General features: G+C 54.9%; 1 protein-coding gene across 2 annotated transcripts in view; it reads left to right on the forward strand.

The window, feature by feature from the left end:
- Positions 1 to 20,483, forward strand: part of RASA4B (RAS p21 protein activator 4B) — a 48,789-nt gene extending 28,306 nt beyond the window's left edge. Inside the window, exons 6-21 of one of the 2 annotated variants that reach the window (XM_039508065.1) lie at positions 1,336 to 1,417; positions 3,727 to 3,858; positions 4,957 to 5,048; positions 5,510 to 5,627; positions 6,784 to 6,940; positions 8,939 to 9,003; positions 9,538 to 9,650; positions 10,801 to 10,993; positions 12,198 to 12,335; positions 12,861 to 13,005; positions 14,196 to 14,356; positions 15,300 to 15,437; positions 15,972 to 16,107; positions 16,963 to 17,083; positions 18,069 to 18,130; positions 18,457 to 20,483. In XM_039508065.1, the coding sequence (XP_039363999.1) occupies positions 1,336 to 1,417; positions 3,727 to 3,858; positions 4,957 to 5,048; positions 5,510 to 5,627; positions 6,784 to 6,940; positions 8,939 to 9,003; positions 9,538 to 9,650; positions 10,801 to 10,993; positions 12,198 to 12,335; positions 12,861 to 13,005; positions 14,196 to 14,356; positions 15,300 to 15,437; positions 15,972 to 16,107; positions 16,963 to 17,083; positions 18,069 to 18,130; positions 18,457 to 18,593 (1,990 nt within the window). In that variant the 3' untranslated portion in view covers positions 18,594 to 20,483. The remainder of the gene's footprint in view (positions 1 to 1,335; positions 1,418 to 3,726; positions 3,859 to 4,956; positions 5,049 to 5,509; positions 5,628 to 6,783; positions 6,941 to 8,938; positions 9,004 to 9,537; positions 9,651 to 10,800; positions 10,994 to 12,197; positions 12,336 to 12,860; positions 13,006 to 14,195; positions 14,357 to 15,299; positions 15,438 to 15,971; positions 16,108 to 16,962; positions 17,084 to 18,068; positions 18,131 to 18,456) is intronic. The other variant, XM_039508066.1, reaches the window with a different exon arrangement.
- The last annotated feature ends 689 nt before the right edge of the window (positions 20,484 to 21,172 follow it).

Here is a 21,172-nt window from a genome sequence, read left to right on the forward strand (position 1 = left end):
AGAGAAGGTAGATCAGGCCCTTCTGTTCACTCTGTCTTGTAATGGAAGTACAAGGAATGTCGCTGACAGACGCATGAAGAAATAAGTGTTTACTCACCGTGCAGTTGGCCTGTGGAACTCATTGCCACAAGATGTTACTGAGGCCAGGAGCTTAGAAGGATAGCGAAAGGGATTGGCCATATGAATAATGAGAAGCTCCTGGGTTACAATAGCAGGGATGGAAAAAGAAAAGATCAAGGGGGGAAGGAATGTAAACTCTCGTTCTTCCAGCTAGCCTCTGACTGATGGGTGTTAGAAAGATGACTCCTCTGAAGCCGCTGATACTGGCCACTCCCAGAGACGAGCTATTGGACCAGTCTAGCAAGTCCCATGCTGCTGTTGTTGGCTTTCCCTGAGCGCTCACACAAAGAGTGGGGGACGCTGAGCTGCGGTTAGCCCTTGCTTACCAAGGAACAGATGGGATACCACGCCGCTGGCGGCTTTCCGTGGCCAGTCTGGATCACCCAGTGCTGCCAAACCTACCCCTGTCAATGGCCCTACCCCACCAAGGGATACTGGGACAGCGTTTCCTGCTCGCGCCACAGCCCAGTGTGACATGTACAGGAGCTCTGTGGAAGCAGCTGGTACCCCATGGGGAATCAAGTTATTGCCCTTCTCTCCTAGCCCTGCCTGGGGCACCTGGCAGATCCCTCCCTCCAGCCATGACTCCCCTACCTTCCCATCAACATTTCACACCAGTTATGGACATGCAGCTTGTTCCGCTTCTTCCTCCGTCCCTGTACGCAAGCAGCCGCCAGGAGTAACGGAGGAGGGACCGCGCATTTGAAAGCTGCTTTGGTTAAGTAGCAGATTCCTTTATGGTGTGCACTTGCCTATGTGCTTTTGTGCTTTCGGTAGGTAGTGAGGATCTTGCAGGTTCCCCTAAAACAGACCCAGAGGAGTGCAAAGAACTAATGTATTTTTATTTAGTTCAGTGGCAGTTCCAAAAAAAAATTTTTTTGTTTGTTTTCCGGTTGACCCACAACAATTTTTTTTGTTTTTAATTTCCAACAAAAATGAAACATTTCATTTAGATTTTGAGCTTTTTTTAATTGTATTTTTTTACATTGGTTTCAATAAAACTGAAGGACATTTCTAAATAAAAAGTCACTTTGAAAACGTCCAAGCGAACCCTGTCTGAAATGAGTTTGGCTCTAGGCCGACACCGAGTGGCGAAATGTTTCGGTCGACCTTAATTTGCATTTTGCACCGACCTGTGTCAGTTGAAAAATGTTGCCAGCTCGAGTCAGAGGCTCTTTTGTGCCAAGGCCCTTCTGCTTCCTCCTCTCTCGGCAGAGATTTGGCTCGGAAAGACCGGAACGGCGCTTCCGATCCCTTCGTCAGAGTTCGCTACAACAGCAAGACCCAGGAGAGCTCGGTGAGTCGAGAGAGCAGGTCGGGGTGTTTGATTCCATTGTGGGGGCAGGGTGGAAGGGAGGAATGCAGCCCATGCTGCCTTTCCCTTCCCCAAGGGGGGACCAGGGATGCAATCAGCAGCATGGGTCATGGTCCCTTCATGGACACAGCATCGGGGAGGAGGTTACTCTTGGATGGATCAGTGAGTTACATGTGAGCATCACTGGGACCAGAGCGCCAGGAGCCTCGTTCTGTGCGGCTGTTCTGTTGGCGCTAACGGGATGGCTCGGGAGGTATACGGCAGGCCGGAATTCAGCCCTTGTTGCGTTCAGGACCCCAGGAGGAAAGCCGCTCGGGGCGGCGCTGTGAGCCATTTCGGTGACGTTATTTCGGATAGAAGATGAACTGCCTCAGGATTTCCTCTCGGGATGGGCCTGACCCAGATTCCTGCGATCTGAGCGACCCCAGGCTTTGGGAGGGGGGCTTGGCACCCCGATCGAAACGTTGCAGCGCGGCGCCATTTCTAGTGCCCTGCTGGACTCCTGTCGCTGCCAGCCTCACAGCTTGGTGCTGTCTGTGTCCGGCCTAGTGACCTAGTACAGGAGTGTAAATTGGCTCCAGACGTGGGCATAGACTCTCAGTCCAGGTCCGCGCCTCCTGCCCAGCAGAGCAGGGACAAGCCGACTGGTACTGTCTGGTCACGGGGCAGTAGTTATGTTCATCTGGGGAAGGGAGCCAGTTGCTCTCTCGACATACGGCAGGAGGGTAAGAGCAGCTGAAGCCTAATGATAATCTTGGCACAAGAACCAATGGCAATTAAACTGACCCTAGAAAAAGGGAGGCTGGAAATTAGAAGGTTCCTGACCATGAGAGGAGCGAGGCTCTGGAACGCAACAGGAGTACTGGGGGCAAGAAACCTACCTGATTTTAAGGTGGAGCTTGATAAATTTAGGAATAGGATTCATGCCCGCAATAGCATCGTACTAGACTCAATGACCCCGGAGGTCTCTGCAAGTCCTGTGTTCCTGGATGGCAAACCATGCATAGGAACGATCTAGAGCCACTAACTCTTTTCCTGTGGGAAGAAGTCAGCAGACCGAGAGAGCTGCTGACCCTGGGGATGGAAATGTAGGTAGTTTAGTTCCCTTTTGTATAGTTAAGGTGGTTTTTAAGAACGTTTTCCCAGAGCTAATAGGAATCAACATGATTGCACAATTACAAACGAAAAAAAACATCAGTACTGACAACCACAAACATCCTCTCAAGAATCATGTGATTGTCTTAAAAAAAAAAAATTGGATTCTTTTTATTTGCCTTTGGCGTTTTGAACCTTTTGGGTCACGTTTTTGCCCTTGAGAGCTAGAAACTTACTTTTATAAAATGAAAGCTGTGATTTTCTCCCCCCCCCCAAATCGCATGACTCCAGGAGCTGGGGCTTTCAGTGAACTGTGTCCTATGGCAAGACTCGCTATGAAATCACAAGAGTTGGTAACACTGTCATGGCAAGAGGGGGGCTGTGAGGAGCGGGGGTGAACATTTGTGTTTGAGATCTAAAACTGCTGTAGTGCATGAGGATCAAAGGCCTGAATTCTCAGTGATGCTGAGGCTCCACTATACCACTCTCTAGCAGGGAAAAGAGGCCTTCCGGTGGTCTCAAATGTAAATTTATATGCACTTTTAGTGCCCCTTTAGATTGCCAGAACCATTGACAAGGCCTTAGTGTCACTAGGAATCTGGGCCTCGGCAGTGAAACTAATTAGAAAGAGAAAAGACAGAGGTGAAATTTGATGAGCGTAATTCTGGTGTCCAAAGGGCAACTAAGAACAGCCAGGGTGACAAATCGATGGAGACTGGCCCCCAAAGCCCAGACTTCATTAGACATCTGCATTTGAATTTTGCACACGCCACCTCTTTTTATAACCGGCTGCTCCAACCCCCTGGGCTCTCTCCGCTCCGAGGGGTTGGAGATCTAGCGCTGGCGATTGTGGCCATCTCTGCAAATCCAGGGCCCGATACTCCCTGCCCTGTGCCTTGTGTGGTCACTCACCCTGTGCAAAGTGGGCCTGAGGTGCTTTGCACTGATGCAGACGACCACACAAGGTGCAGAGCCGCAGTGAATCGGGTCAAGAATCGGGCACTAGGCTTTTAAAATTCTTCCCACGTTGATAATCTAAGGGCTGTTAGTGACACAGGGAAGAACACTCTCTCTTTTTAAAAACCCCATTCTTCTTCCCTTTAATCTGCTTGGTGACTCGGTGAACTGCTTAGCGGAGGATTACGGATCCCGCTCGGGGGGGTGATTAAAGCTGTACTGCTTTGCCTTGCCCAAAGGTGGTCAAGAAATCCTGCTACCCCCGCTGGAACGAGACCTTTGAGTTTGACCTGGACGAGTCAGCCACAGAGAAGCTCTGCATTGAGGTGTGGGACTGGGATCTCGTCAGCAGGAACGACTTCCTGGGGAAGGTGAGGGGCAACCACCAGCTGAGCAGAGCCACCCCCATTGGCCTGGTTCTTATACGGTCATTAGGATTAATATTTAATAACCTTCATGGATCAGACCTGGGGCTGAGTCAGAAACCTCAAGGTCTGGTTCCAGTGCTGCTGCTGCTGACTCTCTCTGTAGCCTGGGTAAGCCATGTTGCTGCCCTGTGCCTCAGTTTCCCCCATCTTTGAAATGGAGGCAGGATGCCTCAGTGGTCAAGGCACTAGTCTGGGACTCAGGAGAGCGAGTCAATTCCCAGCTCTGCCACAGCCTTCCTGTGTGACCTTGAGCAAGTCCTGTAGCCTCTCTGTGCCTCATCTGTACCAGGGGATGGCAGCACTGCCCTGCCACGCAGGATAAACGTGTTTAAAGATGGGGAGGGGCTCAGGTACCTCCCATCACTGTAAAATCTCTGAGCGAGAATTAGATGCTTCGGTAGAAACACCTAAGTTGGGATGAAAGAAATCTCCCTTCCTTTGTAAAGTGCTGCCAGTCCCTCGGTGAAGTCCGGTAGAGAGGGGAAGTGTTTTCATTATTATTATCCAAACCAGGGAAGTTCTGGGGCAGGCTGGGGGATCAGATAGAAGCGTCTGGGTCTGGGCCATCTCTAGGCTAGCCGCCGGCATCCTGAGGGTGGCCTAGCGAAGGAAGGGGGCGTTCAGGATTAAGGGACTGCACCGGGTGTCAGTTCCCACCTTTGCCACAGCCTTCATGTGGGACTTCGGGCAAGTCACCCGATCTCTCTGGGTCTCCATTTCCCCATCTGTGAAATCCTTTCTCCCACCCTGTTTTTTTTCTTGTCTGTTACACTGTAAGTGCCTTGGGGCGGGGGCGCGGACGGACTGTCTCTCGTTATGTGCACGAACAGCGCCTAGCGCCATGGGGGGGCCCCGATCTCGGTTACTGCCTCCTAGGTGGTGGTGTAATATGTGCAATTGGCCATGAGAACAAGCTAACGGTGAGAGAAGTAGCCGGTGACACTCGTCAGAACTATTCCAGAAGTGATTCGATAGCCAGAGTGCCCTGTGGTAACCGGTCAGTTTCCCTTGCCAGCTTTCCCCTCCTGTGTTCCTTCCTAGGTGGTGTTTAATATCCAGGGGTCACAGACCGTTCAGCAAGAGGAAGGATGGTTCAGGCTGAGGCCAGATAAATCCAAGCCCAGAGTGGATGAGTAAGTCTGTCATTATCCACTTACGTTTTCGTGCCATAAAATGCAGAGAACGCCAGGGGATTCAGCGGGGGGCGCTCTCCCTCCTAGGCAGTGCTGACTCCACCGTTCCTGGGACTGGCAGGGAGCAGGGCAGGCGACGCAGTAGGGAGTGCTCTCCCCTCCGCGTCTGTATTTCTGTGCCAGTCCTTCCGAAGGGACACCCCTCCATGGTGTTTCTGTGCACCGCGATTGGGTGGGTGTCCTCGTGGGTCCTGGCACACGTGGTATCTCATGGGAACGTAAGAGTGGCCAGGCTGGGTCAGACCAAAGGTCCATCCAGCCCAGTATCCTGTCTTCTGACAGTGCCAGGTGCCCCAGGGGAATGAACAGAACAGGTAATCAGCGAGTGATCCCTCCCCTGTCGCCCATTCCCAGCTTCTGGCTTCTCTCCACTCTTTGGTTCTGTGCTCCGTCCATTTCAGAGGCAACCTGGGCTCCCTGCAGCTGCAGGTGAGGCTTCGAGATGAGACGGTGCTGCCAGGCAGTTACTACCAGCCTCTGGTCCAGCTGCTGTGCCAAGAAGTAAAAGCAGGGCCCAAGGTGAGCTGGCTGCACCACACCATCCCACGCAGGACACGGCTGGGAGGCTGCTCAGCTGGGCACAGGGCTAATATTTCCTGGCATCACCCCCGTTCAAAACAGGAATTCAGAGTCATAGATTTCTCGGGCCACTCTGATCATCTGGTCTGTTCTTCAGAGACCGGACCCAGCGCTTCCTGCATGGAGCCCTGTAACCAGAGGGTAAACTAGAGCGTTGAGTTTAGAGAGCTGTCCGGACTGGACGTAACGATCCCAAGTGAGGGAGAATCCACCACCTCCCTTGGGAAGCTGTTCCAGTGGTTACTGCACGCACATGGGCAAACGTTGTAGGAGCCTGTGTGCTAGGTACATGAAGCTATCCAAAGAATTAAACCAGTTAAACGCCCTTTGGAACTCAACTAATCTGTCACTGTAAGAGCTCCCGGTCAGCCACCCCTCAGTCCCTGCAGGCCGCAGGTGGCTCCTAGGCCTGGCAATGAGCTACGGAGCCTTTCACTTCTAGGTCGGTAGCGACCGGAATATCATTCCCTGCTGCCGATCAGCTCATTTCAGGCCATCAGCCACTTACCATTCGACATCTGTTCTGGGCCCACACCAGTTCCTCTCATGCCATGACGGACATCCCAGACATAGTCCCGCTAGGTTGATTAACAATCTGTTTGCATTGTGATAGCACCTTGGAGCCGCGGTCCCGGCCCAGGACCCCGTTGCGATAGGTGCTGTGCAAACACACAACAGAGATGGCCCTGGCCCCAAGCAGCCTACAGTCTGTGGGGCGTTCTGGTGCGGCCGCATGGGGGAAGCGAGTATAAGCCCCACGAAGCGAGTGCGGTCTTTGTCTCGGTCCGGGGCAGGCCCACGTAGGACGACAGCAGTTTACTGCAGCTGAGGGAGTCACTCCTGTAGCTCATGTGGCAGAGGCTCGGGCTTTTACCCCTGATGATGCAGGGTTTTGAATGCCGCTGTCAGGCCAAGCGGGGTTGGTTACCCCAGCTCTGCCAATGCCCAGGCTGTACCCACTCTGTAGACAAAACTTCAGCCTCCAGAGCTGCCAGCAGCCAAGAAAATTCCCCAGAACCCAGTGTGCCCTGCCGAGGGGGAAGGCCTTATCCTGGCTGCCGCTTCCACTCACTGCGGCCCCCGCTTCTCTTCCCAGCAGGATGGGAAGCTTTGTTTAATCACCCTGATTGACGAAACCACGACGGCGGAGTGCAGGCAGGAAGTGGCCATCAATCTCGTCAAGCTCTTCCTAGGCCAAGGCTTGGCCAAAGAGTTCCTGGATCTCCTCTTCAAGCTGGAGCTGGATAAAACGGGTGAGGCACGAGGACATGGGGCGGAGCCTGTTATTACACTAGCAGCGAGTGGCCTGGCTACAGGGCCGGCTTTAGCAAGTGTGGGGCGTGATTCGTACTCACCAGGCAGCTCTCCGGGTCTTCGGCAGCACTCAAGGACCCGCCACCGAAGACCCTCCCCCCTGCCCCCCCGGAGCGCTGCCAGGTGAGTAAAAATTAAAAAGGTGCCAGCACAGGGGCCTCTTAGGCGCTGGTGCGGGGCCTGATTCTGGGGAATCGGGCGAATCAGCCTAAAGCCGGCCCTGCCCGGCTAGAGTCAAATGGTCTGGGACCCTAGTGGATAGAGCACTGGACTGGGATTCAGCAGACCTGGGTTCTATTCCTGGCTCTGCTGGCCGGCCTTGGACAAGTCACTGCCCCTCTGTGCCTCAGTTTCCCCATCTGTAAATTGGGATAATGCTATTGACCTTCTTTGGAACGTGCTTTGAGATCTACTGATGAAAGGGGCGAGGTAGATGTAGTTACGGGGATATAAAACTAGCAGGAATTCACAAACCATGTTTCTCCTGTCACTTACCCGTCCCCTTTCACACCCGGGGATTCCACTAAACCACACAAGTGATTCTAGGTAAGCGGCAGCCTGCTGCATGTGTATGGGACAGAGGTTCTCCTCTTGCTTTCTCTGATGGGAATCCGGTGCAGCGCCACTGCTGTTTACAAGGGTCTCTCTGGGCCGGTTTGTTTACCGGCTCTGAGTAGGTAAGTCGTGCATACAAAGAGCCCCATCTACTGGCAAGTAAGAAAATGGGACCTTGTTTGTAAGTAAGGTAAAGTTGTTGTTTGGTGCAAGTGGCTGCCGAAGGCCCAGCTCTGAACGAGTTTAACCGCGCTGGCAAGAAGGAGAATCTGTCCAAGGGGCGTCTATGGCCGCTGGCACTGGAGGATCTCCGCACCTCCCCATCCTTAATGGAGTCATCCTCGCAACAGCCCTGGGCGGCGGGGCAGGACTGCTATCCCTCTTGTACAAAGGGGGCATTACCTGGGGCACAGAGACTGAGTGACTTGCCCCAGGTAATGCAGGAAGCCATACCCTGGGCTGCTGCTCTAACCACCCGACCGTCCTTCCTCTCAGAAGCAGGGGGTGGTGCTCAGAGTTTTTCATCAGACTCTTTGCCTTCTCTCCCCACCATCCCCCAAGTCTGAAAGCATGAATCAAACGTCACTGAGTTTGTGACAAACCCCTAATGTCCCTGTAGGTTTGGGATGAATCAAGGTCAGCTGCCCCGGCCCATGTGAGTTTTCTGTCAACCTCCAAACAGCTGATGATGCAGAGAGGTCACAGACAAGGGGCTGGATGGCTCTGGAGTCCGCTAATGGCACTGAATTCTCAAACAGGCCAACCCCCCCCGGGAACTGGCTAACCCCCCACTTTGTTGGGGGTGTTCTGAGCTGGAGCCAGGCTTCAGGAAGTGCTCTCTTCTCCTAGTGACCAGGGCTAACGTCTGCTGGCCAGGATGGAGCTACTCAAAGGAAGCAGTCAAAGGGCTGCAGTACCACGTGTGGAGTAACATTGCGTTGGGAGACGTGGGCCCAAGTATCCGAGTGGGGCCGATGGCCAAAGGCCTGGAGGGTTGGTTCAGCTCCGTGCTGAACTAGTTAGTGGGAACTAGGTGTCAGGACTGCTGAGAGTCGCCTCCGTTCCCATTGGGCCAGCACGGCTGGCCCGGAAGTGCCAGGAGACCCTGCCATGATGGGAATGCTTAGAAACTACAACAGGAATGATAAAATAATTGGTGGGGAGGGACCTGAATTTTTCCAAGGCCCCCAAAGGGTCAATTCAGGTTTGACTTGAGCTCCAAAGTGAAGCTTTGGGTTTTTCTTATTTTATCCAAGCACATTCGGGCTGGCCTGCAAGATGTGCCCTAAGCGTGCTAGACGTGCCAGGGAAATTCTGCTCCCGGTGACCAAAGCCGCAGGCTCTGGCTCCTCGGGTCTCACGGGTGATGCTCTCATTTTCAGATGAGCCAAACACGTTATTCCGGAGCAACTCCCTGGCCTCGAAGTCGATGGAATCCTTTCTGAAGGTGCTGGAGTGTGTTATCGGTCTTTCAGTATCCACGGACGCCAGGGCGGGAGCTGACCTAGATAATTGAGTCTGGCTCCCTCCAGTTGCAGGCCCTAGTCTGCCTTGAAAGCTGCTCCACAAGTTGGGAGAAAGCTGGGTCTGAGCTGAAACCCTGTGACCTGTGGGGGATTTTGGATCCAGATCTATACTCTGTAGCCCGCCCTTATCTCTGTAACGGGCCAAGATAAACACCTAGCTCTGAGACCAGTGAATGGTGAGGAGACCGGGCCTGGATCCCTGTAGCTGGAGTCCATCTGTAAACGTTAGACCCCCATCCTCAGTGAGATAATGGTGTGGCCTCTGAGCCTTTCATTGCCAAAGGGCTGCAGTGGGGAGAGATCCGGACACATGGCGTGGATCCAGCTTGCCTTTTGGACGCAGGACAATGCCTGTAAATGCTGAAGGGGGGGGAGTGTGTGTGTGTGTGTGTGTGTGTGTGTGTGTGTGCAAGCTGCATGCTCCTCTGCCTGCCTCACTGGCCACCTCTCCTTAGGTGGCAGGGATGCAGTATTTGCACAGCGTCCTGGGGCCGACAGTGAATCGAGTCTTTGATGAGAAGAAGTACATCGAGTTGGATCCCAGCAAGGTGGAGATTAAAGAGGTCGGGTAAGAGGCAGTGCCGGACGTCAGGCAGCCCCCCCATGGGGAAGGGGACGAGAGTGGCAGAAACCAAGAGCCATGTTCTGGCTCCTCCACCGAGGAACGTGGAGCTGACATGTAGACTGCTACCCCGGACTGCCCTGGCGCCAGCCACCCTGCCCTGAGACCACGCTGCTGCTGGAGCTGGCAGTGCTCCCTGAGCATAGGGGATGCGTGAGGCCGGATGCTCCTCTCCCCCGGTTGTAACTCCCAGGAGTACCTGATGCAAGTGAGATCAGGCCCATGATCTTTGAGCCAGAGTCTCTGGGTACGTCTACACAGCAAACCAAACCCCACAGCAGCGAGTCTGAGCCCGGGCAGCTGACTCAGCCTCATGGGGCTTGCGCTGTGGGGCTAAAAGAGCAGTGTAGACGTTAGGGCCCAGGCTGGAGCCTGGGCGCTGAGGCCCTCCCCCCTGGCTGGGTCTCAGAGTCCGGGCTCCCACCTGAGCCTGGACATCGACACAGCTATTGTTCAGGGCGAGGCCAAGTCAGCTCACCGGGGGTTGGCGGGTGGGGGGTTTGCTGTGTGGACGTACCCTAAGGGGCCAGGTCCTCAGCTGGTGTCATGTGGCGTCGCTCCATTGATGTCAATGGATCTACGCTGACTGACACCAGCTGAGGATCAGGCCCTAGACTCTGTGCGGATCACAAACCTGCCTAATGTTCCCCTCCAAACAGAGCGTTCTCCTAAAGCCTGTAACTCCCTGGCTGCAAATCTCTGCGCCTGCGCTGGAATCGTAGGGTTAGAGAGGAGCCCAAACCTCTGGCTCTCACTCCTGACTTGGTGTCTTAGGCCTGTCCCTAAGCAGAGCCAGACAGATGCCGGGGGATCGGCTGATGACTTAGGAAGAAGGGAGCTAACTCGCCCGGCGATGGTCCAGCTAGTTCAGTGTGTCCTATGTTCCACGTCAGGCTGTGCTAGTGGTGCAGTCCTCATCCCAGTGGGGAAGGGCAGCAATCCTTCCTGACCCCAGCCGGTGGCCAGCATGTCCTGAAGCATGTGGATTGGCAGCCCTGCACCCCAGCTGTGTGGCTGCAGAGACCACTCATGCTTACGCACACGGTCTCCCCTAGTGTGCGTTCCTGACTGTGTGACCATGCGTCTTGCCCGGCAGGTGCTCCGGGCTCCATCGGATCCAGACGGAGAGCGAGGTGATCCAGCAGAGCACCCAGCACCTGCAGTCCTACCTGACCGACCTGCTCATCACTATCGCCAAGTCAGTGAGGATGTGTCCTGCCACCATCCGCGCCACCTTCAGGCAGCTTTTCAAGCGGGTCGAGGAGCACTTCCCGGAGAACAAACACAAGGTTGGTTGCCAGGCCGTCACCGGCCCAGAGGGAAGCCAGCCCAGCAGAGAGACAGGGATGGTGACTTTCACTGCCAGACCATGACTCTCCGGGGGCACCTGGCTGTCCCGTGCTGTGGCTGGCTTCCAACAGGCATTGGCTATGAGGCTGCAGAACAGCTTAACCCAGCAGGCAGCAGCTGCCCTGTGACTGCTGCTCATACACAGCAGTGACCAGAAGGGGACAGCCCTGGCTGGAAATCGCAGCCTTGTTTGAGTCTGGGGCAAGGCGGGTCCCAGTACGGGGCCTGCTGAGGTGGGAGCTGCAAGGAGCAGCGCTGTGGTTCAGCAGGGGGCGCTCTTCCCTGTGGGCCATTAATGAAGCAATGGTGGCCTGCAGGGTTGGTCAGAAACTAAACTTCTGGGATGGAAAATGGGGTTTTTGGCTAAATAAACTTTTTTGCAGGAAGCGCCGTAGAGAATCTCAAACTTTTTGTCAAAAAAATGAAAATGGAAATATTTTGATTTGGATTCATCTGCCCCGGTGCCTTATGGGAATTGTAGTGTGGTTTCTCCTTGGCTGTTCTACATGTCCCATGATGCCCCAAGGCCAGGGAATCCTGTGGTGCATCATGGGAGATGTAGTCCAACCAGGAAGCTGGACCGATATAGGAGAGCATGAGGCACCGAACTACAGCACCCATGAGGTACCATGGCAGCAAATTGAAATGTACCAGTTTTCAGATTTTCACTGAAATATCAATTTTCTCTAGAGAAAATTGAGAGAGAAATCCATTCCCTCCTCCCCCCCCCCACCCCGATTTTCATCTGAATTTTCTGCAGGAAAAAACTGCATTTTCTGACTGTCCCCATTTCCAGCATGGTGCATGTCTCCATGAATTCCCCTTTGCAGTTTAAGTTGAATGCAGGATTCTTCCCCACTGTTGGCTGCCTTGTCAAACAGCTGGCATGTTCGTTCCCCCCCAGAGGTGGCTGCATTACAGGGGCGGGAGAATACACTGTATAATTGCTAAAGCACTTTGCGACACTGCTGACCCAAGGAGGCTCAGGGGGCCCGATTCTGATTGTGCTTACACAGAGGTCAGCTGACAGACCCATACCATCTCCTTGGGAAGCCTAAGTTGCTGCTATTGGTGTTTAATGAGCGATTTCCTTCTGTCTCCCTGCCGACACCCCACCCCTCCCTGGTCACTCTCCCCCTGCAGAACGTGAAGTTCATTGCCGTCACCAGCTTCCTCTGCCTCCGCTTCTTCTCTCCTGCCATCATGTCCCCCAAGCTCTTCCACCTGCGGGAGAAGCATGCGGACGCCCGCACCAGTCGGACCCTGCTGCTCCTAGCCAAGGTAAGTCCTGTGTTGCCCCACGCCGCACTCCATTGGTGGGGGGGGGGAGGTGTCTGTGTCCATAAGGGACCCTGCCAGCACTTCCCAATGCAGCATTTCTGATCAGCCAAGCCGAGGGGCTGGCATGGGAGCACAGGCAGTATCCCTCCAAGCAGCCCACCTGCCGCAGGATGCCAGGCAGCCGTCGCTGCCTGCTGACCCAGTGTGCCATGCTCCCGTTGGATGGGAGGCAGCAGTGGGGTCAGCCGGCCTTCCTGCAGCTCTCTGAGCAAGGCCAGGACATTCAGGGGGGACTCCAGGCAGCAGTGGGCTGTGTCAGCCAGTCACACAGCCAGAGCGAACCATAGAGTCTGCCTGTGTCCAGCTGCCCATTTCTCTACAGTGGGGGACTGAGACTCAGGACTCCTGGGTTCTATTCCTGCCCTGATGTCAGGCAGAGTGTAACTGCCCTGGCTTTGCCCGGCGCGCACAGCTGTGGGCAGCTCGGTTGGCGTGCTGTGATCCTTCCCTCTCGTTTGGTGCCAGGCTATCCAGACCGTGGGGAACATGGACGCTGCGGCCAGCCGAGCCAAGGAAGGCTGGATGGCCCCTCTGCAGCCCACCATCCAGCAGAGCATCTCCCAGATGAAGGAGTTCATCACCAAGCTCATAGACATCGAGGAGAAGGAAGGTGAATCAATCCGCTGGAGCCAGTTGGTCTAAGGACCCCACACCTTGCTCCATCTGGCTCGTGGGGGGATTCACTGTCACTGATGTGGCTTTGGGCTGAATCCCTCTTCGAAAAGCATAGCAGCTTCTGGCCCCCACAAGTGCAATGCTGGGACTCCGTCTCTCTACTCAGCCTAGATGGATAGAGCAAGGTAGATCAGACTGGGATCAATGAGGTAGCCTATGACACAGGCTACGGGACCTGTATTCCTGCTCCATGGATCAGCAAGGACACCCACTTTCAGGCTTCGGGCCCCAGCCATCCCCTTTCTTGGACAGACTCACATCTCACGCCCACCTGACAGGTTTCCCCGGGATACACAGTCCCCTGCCTATGCTGTGATAACCCCAGCAAGCCAGACTGTCTAAAAGGCCAATGTCTGCGCTTTGCTTCCCCTCCAGAGGCTAGGCCAGGAGAATTTCCCACAGTGATCAGGTACCACGCAAACACCCTGTTCTTCAGATGACAGCATTACAAACCTACATGTGCTAATACGCTTACCAGAGATCACCCCCAGCTCCAGCAAGGGGTGATTAGTCCTTCACACCGCACCCAGGGGGTTCTCTGTGGTTACAAGGTCATGGCAGCTTCTGCTCAGCACATGTGCATAGGTAGCCTTTCCTGTATACAGCTGGGGCCTTTCGCTCATGCAAGAGTGAACCACAGACACAAGCTCTCTCCTCAGGGTGGGGCTTTGCATAACCAGAGTGGGGGAGGTATGTTGGCATTCACCACGTCCCTAGAGATTCCCTGAGCAACCCACTTAACTGTCCCCCCAAGGTTCATTCTTGTCTGGCCCATTGTTTCAAACGCTCCCCGGGAGTGCAGAACGCTCCCCTGGGCTCACACGGGTCCCCGCTTCCCCTGGAGGCATTACATGCAATCCCACAGCGATACATAAACTTTGCAGTCTTGATACAATGGACTCCAGTCCCAAGAAAGTTTTCCAGGGACAGTGCAGGAAATTGCCATCTCTGTCGCAGACGGCCCTGCCTGCAAGCGGTGTGCTCCAGCAGACAGGGCACTGCCTCGGGAAGGAGACCTGTGTGCTTGTCCCAGCTGTGAAATGGGAATAGCTCTGGGACTCACTCTTGTGAGGTGCTTTGAGGTCTGCAGCTGCCCGGTTCTGAGGGCGTCCCTGTTGCTTGCAGAGGTGGACCAGCCAAAGGCGCAGACGCTGGTTGTGAAGGAGGGGCCTTTATTCATCCACAAGAGCAAAGGCAAAGGGCCGCTGCTGTCGTCTTCCTTTAAGAAACTCTACTTCTCGTTGACGAGCGAGGCCCTCAGCTTTGCCAAGACGCCCAGCTCCAAGGTAAGGGGGACGCACGCTGCCATTAGCGGGGGATGGTTGCAGCCCATCCCTAGGACGGGCCCATCTCAGGGAGGCAGCTGCTGGTCCCACGTCTTCGCTCGGGCTGCACTGATGGTGGAAGAGAAGTGACTGGGGGACCCCAGGTGGACACTCTGCTCTGCCTGGACCTGGCAGACAGATGGAAGCTGCTTCCCTGCTCAGCCCCCAGCCCAGTGTCGCAGTGAGCCCCCCGGAGCACTGTGCTCTAGGGGATACTCGGGGCAGGGCACATTTCCCCCGATGCACCTGGCAGCGACACGGGGCAAAGACTCTGCTGACCTGTCCGTGGGGAGGGGATTCTCTCGCACCGGTGGGACTGGCAGCCGGGGTTGGGCCTGTACCTCCATTTGTCCATCTGTGATATGGAGCTGAACTGCTCCTGGCTTCCAGGGGTGGTGGTGAGAATTCAAGAATATGTGCATAGCGCCTGGGGTGGGTGAACTGATCATGAAGCAGCCCCCGATCCCGCTCCCCGGCTCCAGACCCCACTCCCCAGCGGGACCTCGAGGGCTGGATTAAAACAGCCACCGGGGGGCAGGGGGGCAGAGAACTGGCCAGAGCGGCCCCAGACCCTTGAAGCCTCTTACCCATCCGTTCGAGATCTGAAGGGCAGAGGGGGCCACTCGGATCACCCGGTCTGACTGCAGAGCACGGGCCGGAGAAGCATGGCCAGCCATTCTGCAGTGCAGGGGATCCGCTGGCATCGTCTCTAGAGTCGGGGGGGGGGGAGAGCCGGTCAGCATGGACCCAGCCTCCGACCGAGCTTTCTCCTGTGAAGCCCCTCTAAGGGGGCATGGCCTCTCCCTGGGTGAGCTCAGATCTCCTGGGCTCTGCTGTGGGGCTGGCCCCCGCCCCCTCTCCCCTCCTGAGGTTTCCATGGCTCCCGCCCTCCCCTTCATTTCAGAAAAGCTCCTTCATCACCCTGGCCAACATCCGGGCGGCCGAGAAGGTGGAGGAGAAAAGCTTTGGCAGCTCCCACGTGATGCAGATCATCTACGCTGATGAGGCAGGGCAGCTGGAGATGGCCTATCTGCAGTGCAAGGTGGGCTGGTCACCCAGGCCGGGGGGATGTCTGTTCGGGGAGTGGGAGACTGCTCCAGTCTCCATTCAGACTGGAACTCATGGGCCTGGCCATGGACATCCAGTGTCGTCCCCCCTTCCCTGACTGCGCAGCAGGCTGGGGGTCAGGACTCCTGAGTTCTATGCCTGCAGGCCGAGAATGTGTGAGCAGCAGTACTGAGAGCAGAGATCGACGCAGCCGGTCAGTCCCAGGGGCCAGGAGAGGCTCTTATGCTGGGCGGTGAGGGGCGGAAGCTTCATTTGCTTCGTGAGGCCGGCTATTTTGGGAAGGAGGCTCTGGCACCTGGGAAAGCACTAGTGCAATGCACGGCTGGCACGCCACGGATGGGGGCCCTTTGCTTTGCTCCCAGTCTGGCGCACTAACCTTGTGCTGGGCAGTGCCCATGGGCTGCAGCCCAAGTGACGCTGGGGGCCGTGAGTGGGGACCCTCCAGTCACTCAGTGCCTGGCGCCTCTGGCAGGGACATAGGGCAGCGCCCGCTGTGTGTCTGTTTCAGTGTGTCAATGAGCTGAACCAGTGGCTCTCGGCCCTGAGGAAAGTCTGCGTTAACAACGCCGAGATGCTGGGCTCCTATCACCCGGGGGTGTTCAAAGGTGACAAATGGAGCTGCTGCCACCAAAAGGATAAAACAGGTACTGCGCTTGCCCGGCCTCCTGCCAGCAAAGGGTGGTCTAGTGGTGAGAGCAGAGGGACGGAGAGGTGTGGCTCTTGGGTGGGTTCTAGGGCTTTAGTTCTGCCACTGCCTCACTGTGTGACCTTGGGCAAGTCACCTGACCCCTCTGTGCCTTCAGGGTCCCATCTGTGAGACGCATGCCTGGGCGTCAGGTGTGTGCCCAATCTACAGGTGGGTGGCTGGGATGGGTTCCCCTCCGTGCCTGACCCACAGAGGCTGTGGCTGGTACAGGCCAAACTAGGGACGTGTGGGTCGTCAGCTTGTTCTTTTAGCTGTGGAGCTCCCCGGCTGTCTGCCAAGAGGGCTTGGAGCCCCTCGGCTCCGGGCTTCTCTACACTTACAAGGCCGCACTGAAGCAGCTGTGTTGCTGTAGTGAAGACGCTCCTATGAGAGTGTCTCCCGTCGACGTACGTGCTCCCTCCCTTCCCCCCCCCCCCCGAGAGGTGGTAGGAGAAACCATCCTGTCGACGTAGCGCTGGCTACACTGGGAGTTCGGCTGGATGGGTGACTCGCTCTACCGACACGAGTTTGTAGTGCAGACCAGGGCTCGGGTGCTAGAGAAAGGCAGAGTATTGTTCCTGTCTCCCTGGGCATGGAGCTGTGTTCATTTGCTCTGTTGATGGCTTGGGAATGCCCGGACGCTCCCTTCTCCAGGGAAGCCAGAGCAGGGGGAGTCGCAGAATGCCTATGTGAGTGTAGTTAAACCCGTGGGCTCTTACATCTACTAGAGGGCACCACTCAGATACCAACAGTCCGCTTTTTGCGGGGGGCCCACCTCAAATTAACCTGCTGTGTCCTGGCTGCTGTCGCCTAGGTTTGGGATGTGATAAAACCCGGCACGGAGTCACTCTGCAGGAATGGAATGACCCCCTGGATCCAGATCTAGAGTCTCAGTTAATTTTTAGACACCTGTTTGGAGTGAGGGAGTTAATGAGGTGAGTTGCTTGATTTGTGCGGCATGATTGGGGCTGTTTCCTTCTAGGAGTTTGCACCCAGGGATCATCTCTGTGCCCTGTCAGCATGGAGCGAGTCTCGCACACTGTGCTCTCGCTCGCGGAGGATCATCTCTGTGGCCCCAAGGAGGGAGGGGGCCAATCAGCACCGTGAGTTACGTGTTCCAGGGGCCAACAGGCCATGCACTCTGCCCCTGGCAATCATCTGCCTAAGGCCTAGTGTTCTGCTCTGTTTCAAAGGATTGGCTGGAATAGGTATGTATGTGCATATGTTCCAGGTGTTCTGACTGAAGCCAGGGTGAGGGTGATACCCCAGGGGCCCCCTCTGTGCTGGTCTGCAGCCTTGGGATCCTGTGCAGAAAGAGGTCATTAGTGACTAGCTTGGAGATTGGAATCCCTGTGAGGTCCCATCTTGCCCATCCCCAGGCCAGGATTGTTCCCTTCAGTCTATTTATCAGTGCTCCGTCCATTCTAGTTTAAATTCCCCAAGCAATGGGGCTTTCACCATCTCCCTTGGGAGGTTCTTCCATTATCTTAATGGATCTCACTGTGCAGGAATTCCTTCTGACACTCACCCCGAGTGTTCCCTTTCTGACTGTCCCCATCCACACCCCATATCACCCTGAACAGTTCCTCCTTCCTGAGCATTCACTGGGGCTACATCCCAGAGAAGGAAGTGTGGGTGAGCAGGGAGATGGACATATACAAGAGGCTGGGATGGCTGCTCAAAAGTCCTTAGAAGAAGCCACCATGTGTTCAGAGTTAGCCAAGGGGAGCAGACACACAGAACTTAATCTTACAAGGTTCTGACCATCTCATGAGATGCTGATTGTCTTCAACTCCTGTTATCAGTGGCATTGTGCAGGACTGCACCTTCTGGCTTTTTGGCTTTGAATATGGTGGGGCTAATCGGTTAATTGCGGATTACATCTGAAAACCCATTCTTGTTTCATCTTGCTCCCTTCAGGGAAAAGTATCTGGAGATGTTGACAGAGAAAAATGAAAACGTTCTTCTGCGCCAAAGTGGAGGTATTGCTTTGTTGTTGATGGATTATTAATCTTTCCTAGGAGGGCATGTGCTGTGATTAGCAATACATCTAATAACTAACACTCTCCTCCCTCTTCCCAGACAACGCCACATTACTGTGTAATAGTTCCCTGTCCTGGCCATCAACCATGACCATCAAAATTTTCAACCAGCCCTAACTATCATCTTTTGCTGCTGGGGGTGGGCTCGAATTTCTGGTGGCGCTGTCTCCTCTAGTGATCCTTGGGGCTGATAGTGTTATCAGTAGCTGCTGTGCAAGGACCACTCCAATCAGGGCAATTCTCTCTGCTTTCCTGAACCTCCACAGAACCCAAAAATGTGGACGGCCCCACAAGGCTGTTCCAGGTGCTGCAGGACCTGGAAGACGCCCATCACACAGCCGTCTTCAGCTCAGGCACCCTAGCTGACGGGGACAGAAACTGCCTCCTGGAGCTGCAGACGTGACTCCTGGAGTGAGCCACTCCGTCGGGGCGACGCCGCTGCCTCTCATTCTGCTCACTTGGTCCTGCTGCGTCCATCAGAGCTGCCAACACTAGACATCTTTTCAATGGGAACTCCCTGGACACCGTGTGCTCTCGCCATCGCCCCACTGCTCAAAAAGCCATGTCATGGACTTCTGCCAGCTTAGCGTGTCTCCATTAGTGAGCGACTTGTCAATGACCCTCTTGTGCTCTCACTAGACCCCAGAGCGGGATGGGGGCCTGTGCTCTATCCAGAAGGTAGTGCAGAAGCTTTCACATCTCTCCACTATTATTTTTACCTTTCAGTCAAGATCCAGCTGTTTTGTCAAGCCTGGTCTGATGTGAAATCGTAGTTCCCCAATGCAACCTTGTATCTGAGCTGCTTCACCCTGGGTTTGAGACACCAGGGTCAAAATGAGCACTGAAGCCAGTAGTAATGCACAGGCTGATGCATCCGCAGAAGAGGGGGGGAATCTGTTAGGGCAGGGCACTGGGAGTCAGGTGGCCTGGATTCCATACACTCTTCTGCCACTGACCCACAGTATGAGATGGGGCAGGTCATTTGACCCTGGTGTGTTCCTCAGTTTCCCCATCTCTGAAATAGAGATGGTGAGACTTCCCCTCCTTTGTTTAAAGTGCTTTGCCATCCTCTGATGAAAGGTGCAATGGAGGCGTGAAGTATCCGTTAACTGGAGATGCTGGCTGACGCCTGGAATTTTGTAATCAACGTCACTGAGCAGCGCATCTGTCCGTCTCACTGGGTTGTAGCTGAGGTAAAGGAATGCAGATTCAGCTTATTGAATGAACATGGACAAGTCTTGAGTCAGCACCTCAGACCCCATTGCATGGTATGTGGTTACTGCTGGCTGCTCAGTGACCATTCCACACCTTGAGGAAAAAGAGATGGGGAAGTGGTTTGTTAGAGCAGCTGATTCTGAGCCAGGCCTCCTGGTTCTATTCCCACCTCTCCCCACCCTGGGTAAATTGCTGTTTTTTAGAAGCACTTGGCATCCACCCACAAGAGTCAGTGAGAGCTGGAGGGGCTCAGCACCTCTGAAAGCCAGGGCCTTGATCTCTGTGTCTGTTTTCTGATCTGTAATTGCGGATAATATATATTAGACTAAACTAAGTTCTCAGTTGCAATCCCATTGGCAGTCACCAAAGGCAGATTTTCACTCCCCATGCCTATCTCCCAGGGGTCTTGCAAAGCTTGCTTACCTGTCAAGTGGTTCTTAATCCCAGGAAATGCAAAATACTATCTGTATAATGGCTTCCTGTCTGAAAAGTGCTTTCACATCCCTGGCAAAAGGTGCTATAGAGATGCAGGCTGGCCACTACCACCTGTGCCGTATTTCAGGCCCAGGTAAATGGATGCTCTGAAACTATTGAGCAGGTGGCCTGGCTCTTACTTGGTGTCCTGCACTAACTAAAGCGCTGGTTATAAACAGTCTGGTTCATGGCCATTTGGGTGTCAGAACAATGCACCTGCTGGATCACATGGACCCTCCATTGAACTGAACAGAAAATGCCACAGGTTAGACCTGCTGTTCTGCGCAATATTATCATTTAGTGCAGCACATGGAGTCAGCACAATCCAGCAGCCTGGTGGAGGGACCCAAATAACCATCCATTTGCCACAGAAAATGTGTCCCTTTGGCAATTGATCAAGTACAGGCGGGGGCATGGCTGGTGTGTTCATTGCAGAGGTGGCTTAGCCCTGATCAGGTGTATGTGACCTAAAGCAATAGACTCCAGAGGAGACCGGTGTCAAAGGGAGTAACCAGGGCATATGCCTTCCCATCCACTGTACAGAATCAATGCTACAGAAATAGCTGTGTGTTTGAATGTACAATAAACACATCTTTTACCATGAGGCCATGTGTTTGCTTTTCATTCCCTGCCAGCATCTCCCTCTTGAGAAAATGCCAATGGGATCTGTGGACACTCAGTTTAGTTCAGGGGGAGTTTGTTTGACCCTTTCAGTTAATTGAATGTACTTTCATGTTCAGAAATGTACACCGGCCTGGCCTGTATGTAAGCCACTTGTGGACTCGGGTCCCGCTGGCACCTCAGGCCCGGGGTGTGGGGGCTGCAGGGTGAGAGAGGGTGTCTGCATATGCGGTGTTGCCATCAATAACGATGTCTTGTGTCTACATCAGGCGGTGCTGCTGCTGCTGTTGACAAGGGTGTTGCCGTCGCTGGGAGGGTCACTGTCCACGAAGGTGCTAAAAGGGTGTTGCTAGCAGTGAGGGTGCCCTGGGTGACACTGGTGAGGGTGTTGCCATTGCTAAGGGTGGGAGGATGGTGCGGTTGAGGGGGGTGTTGGGCAGGGTGCCGATGAGGGTGTTGCCAGGGGCAACGGGGTGAGGATGGTGCGGTTGAGGGGGGTGTTGCTGTCCACGAAGGTGGGAACCAGGGTGCTGCTGTTGGCGGTGGGGGGGGGCACATGTTGCCCATGGCGCTGTGGGTGACCGGGGGTGTGTGGCGGGGGGCGGGGCCCCGGGCCGGGCCCCGGGCCGGGCTCAGCAGCAATTTCTCCTCGCTGCCGGCAGGGGGGGCGGT

Source organism: Mauremys reevesii, linkage group 20, assembly GCF_016161935.1.
Source record: "Mauremys reevesii isolate NIE-2019 linkage group 20, ASM1616193v1, whole genome shotgun sequence".
Taxonomy (NCBI): Eukaryota; Metazoa; Chordata; order Testudines; family Geoemydidae; genus Mauremys; species Mauremys reevesii.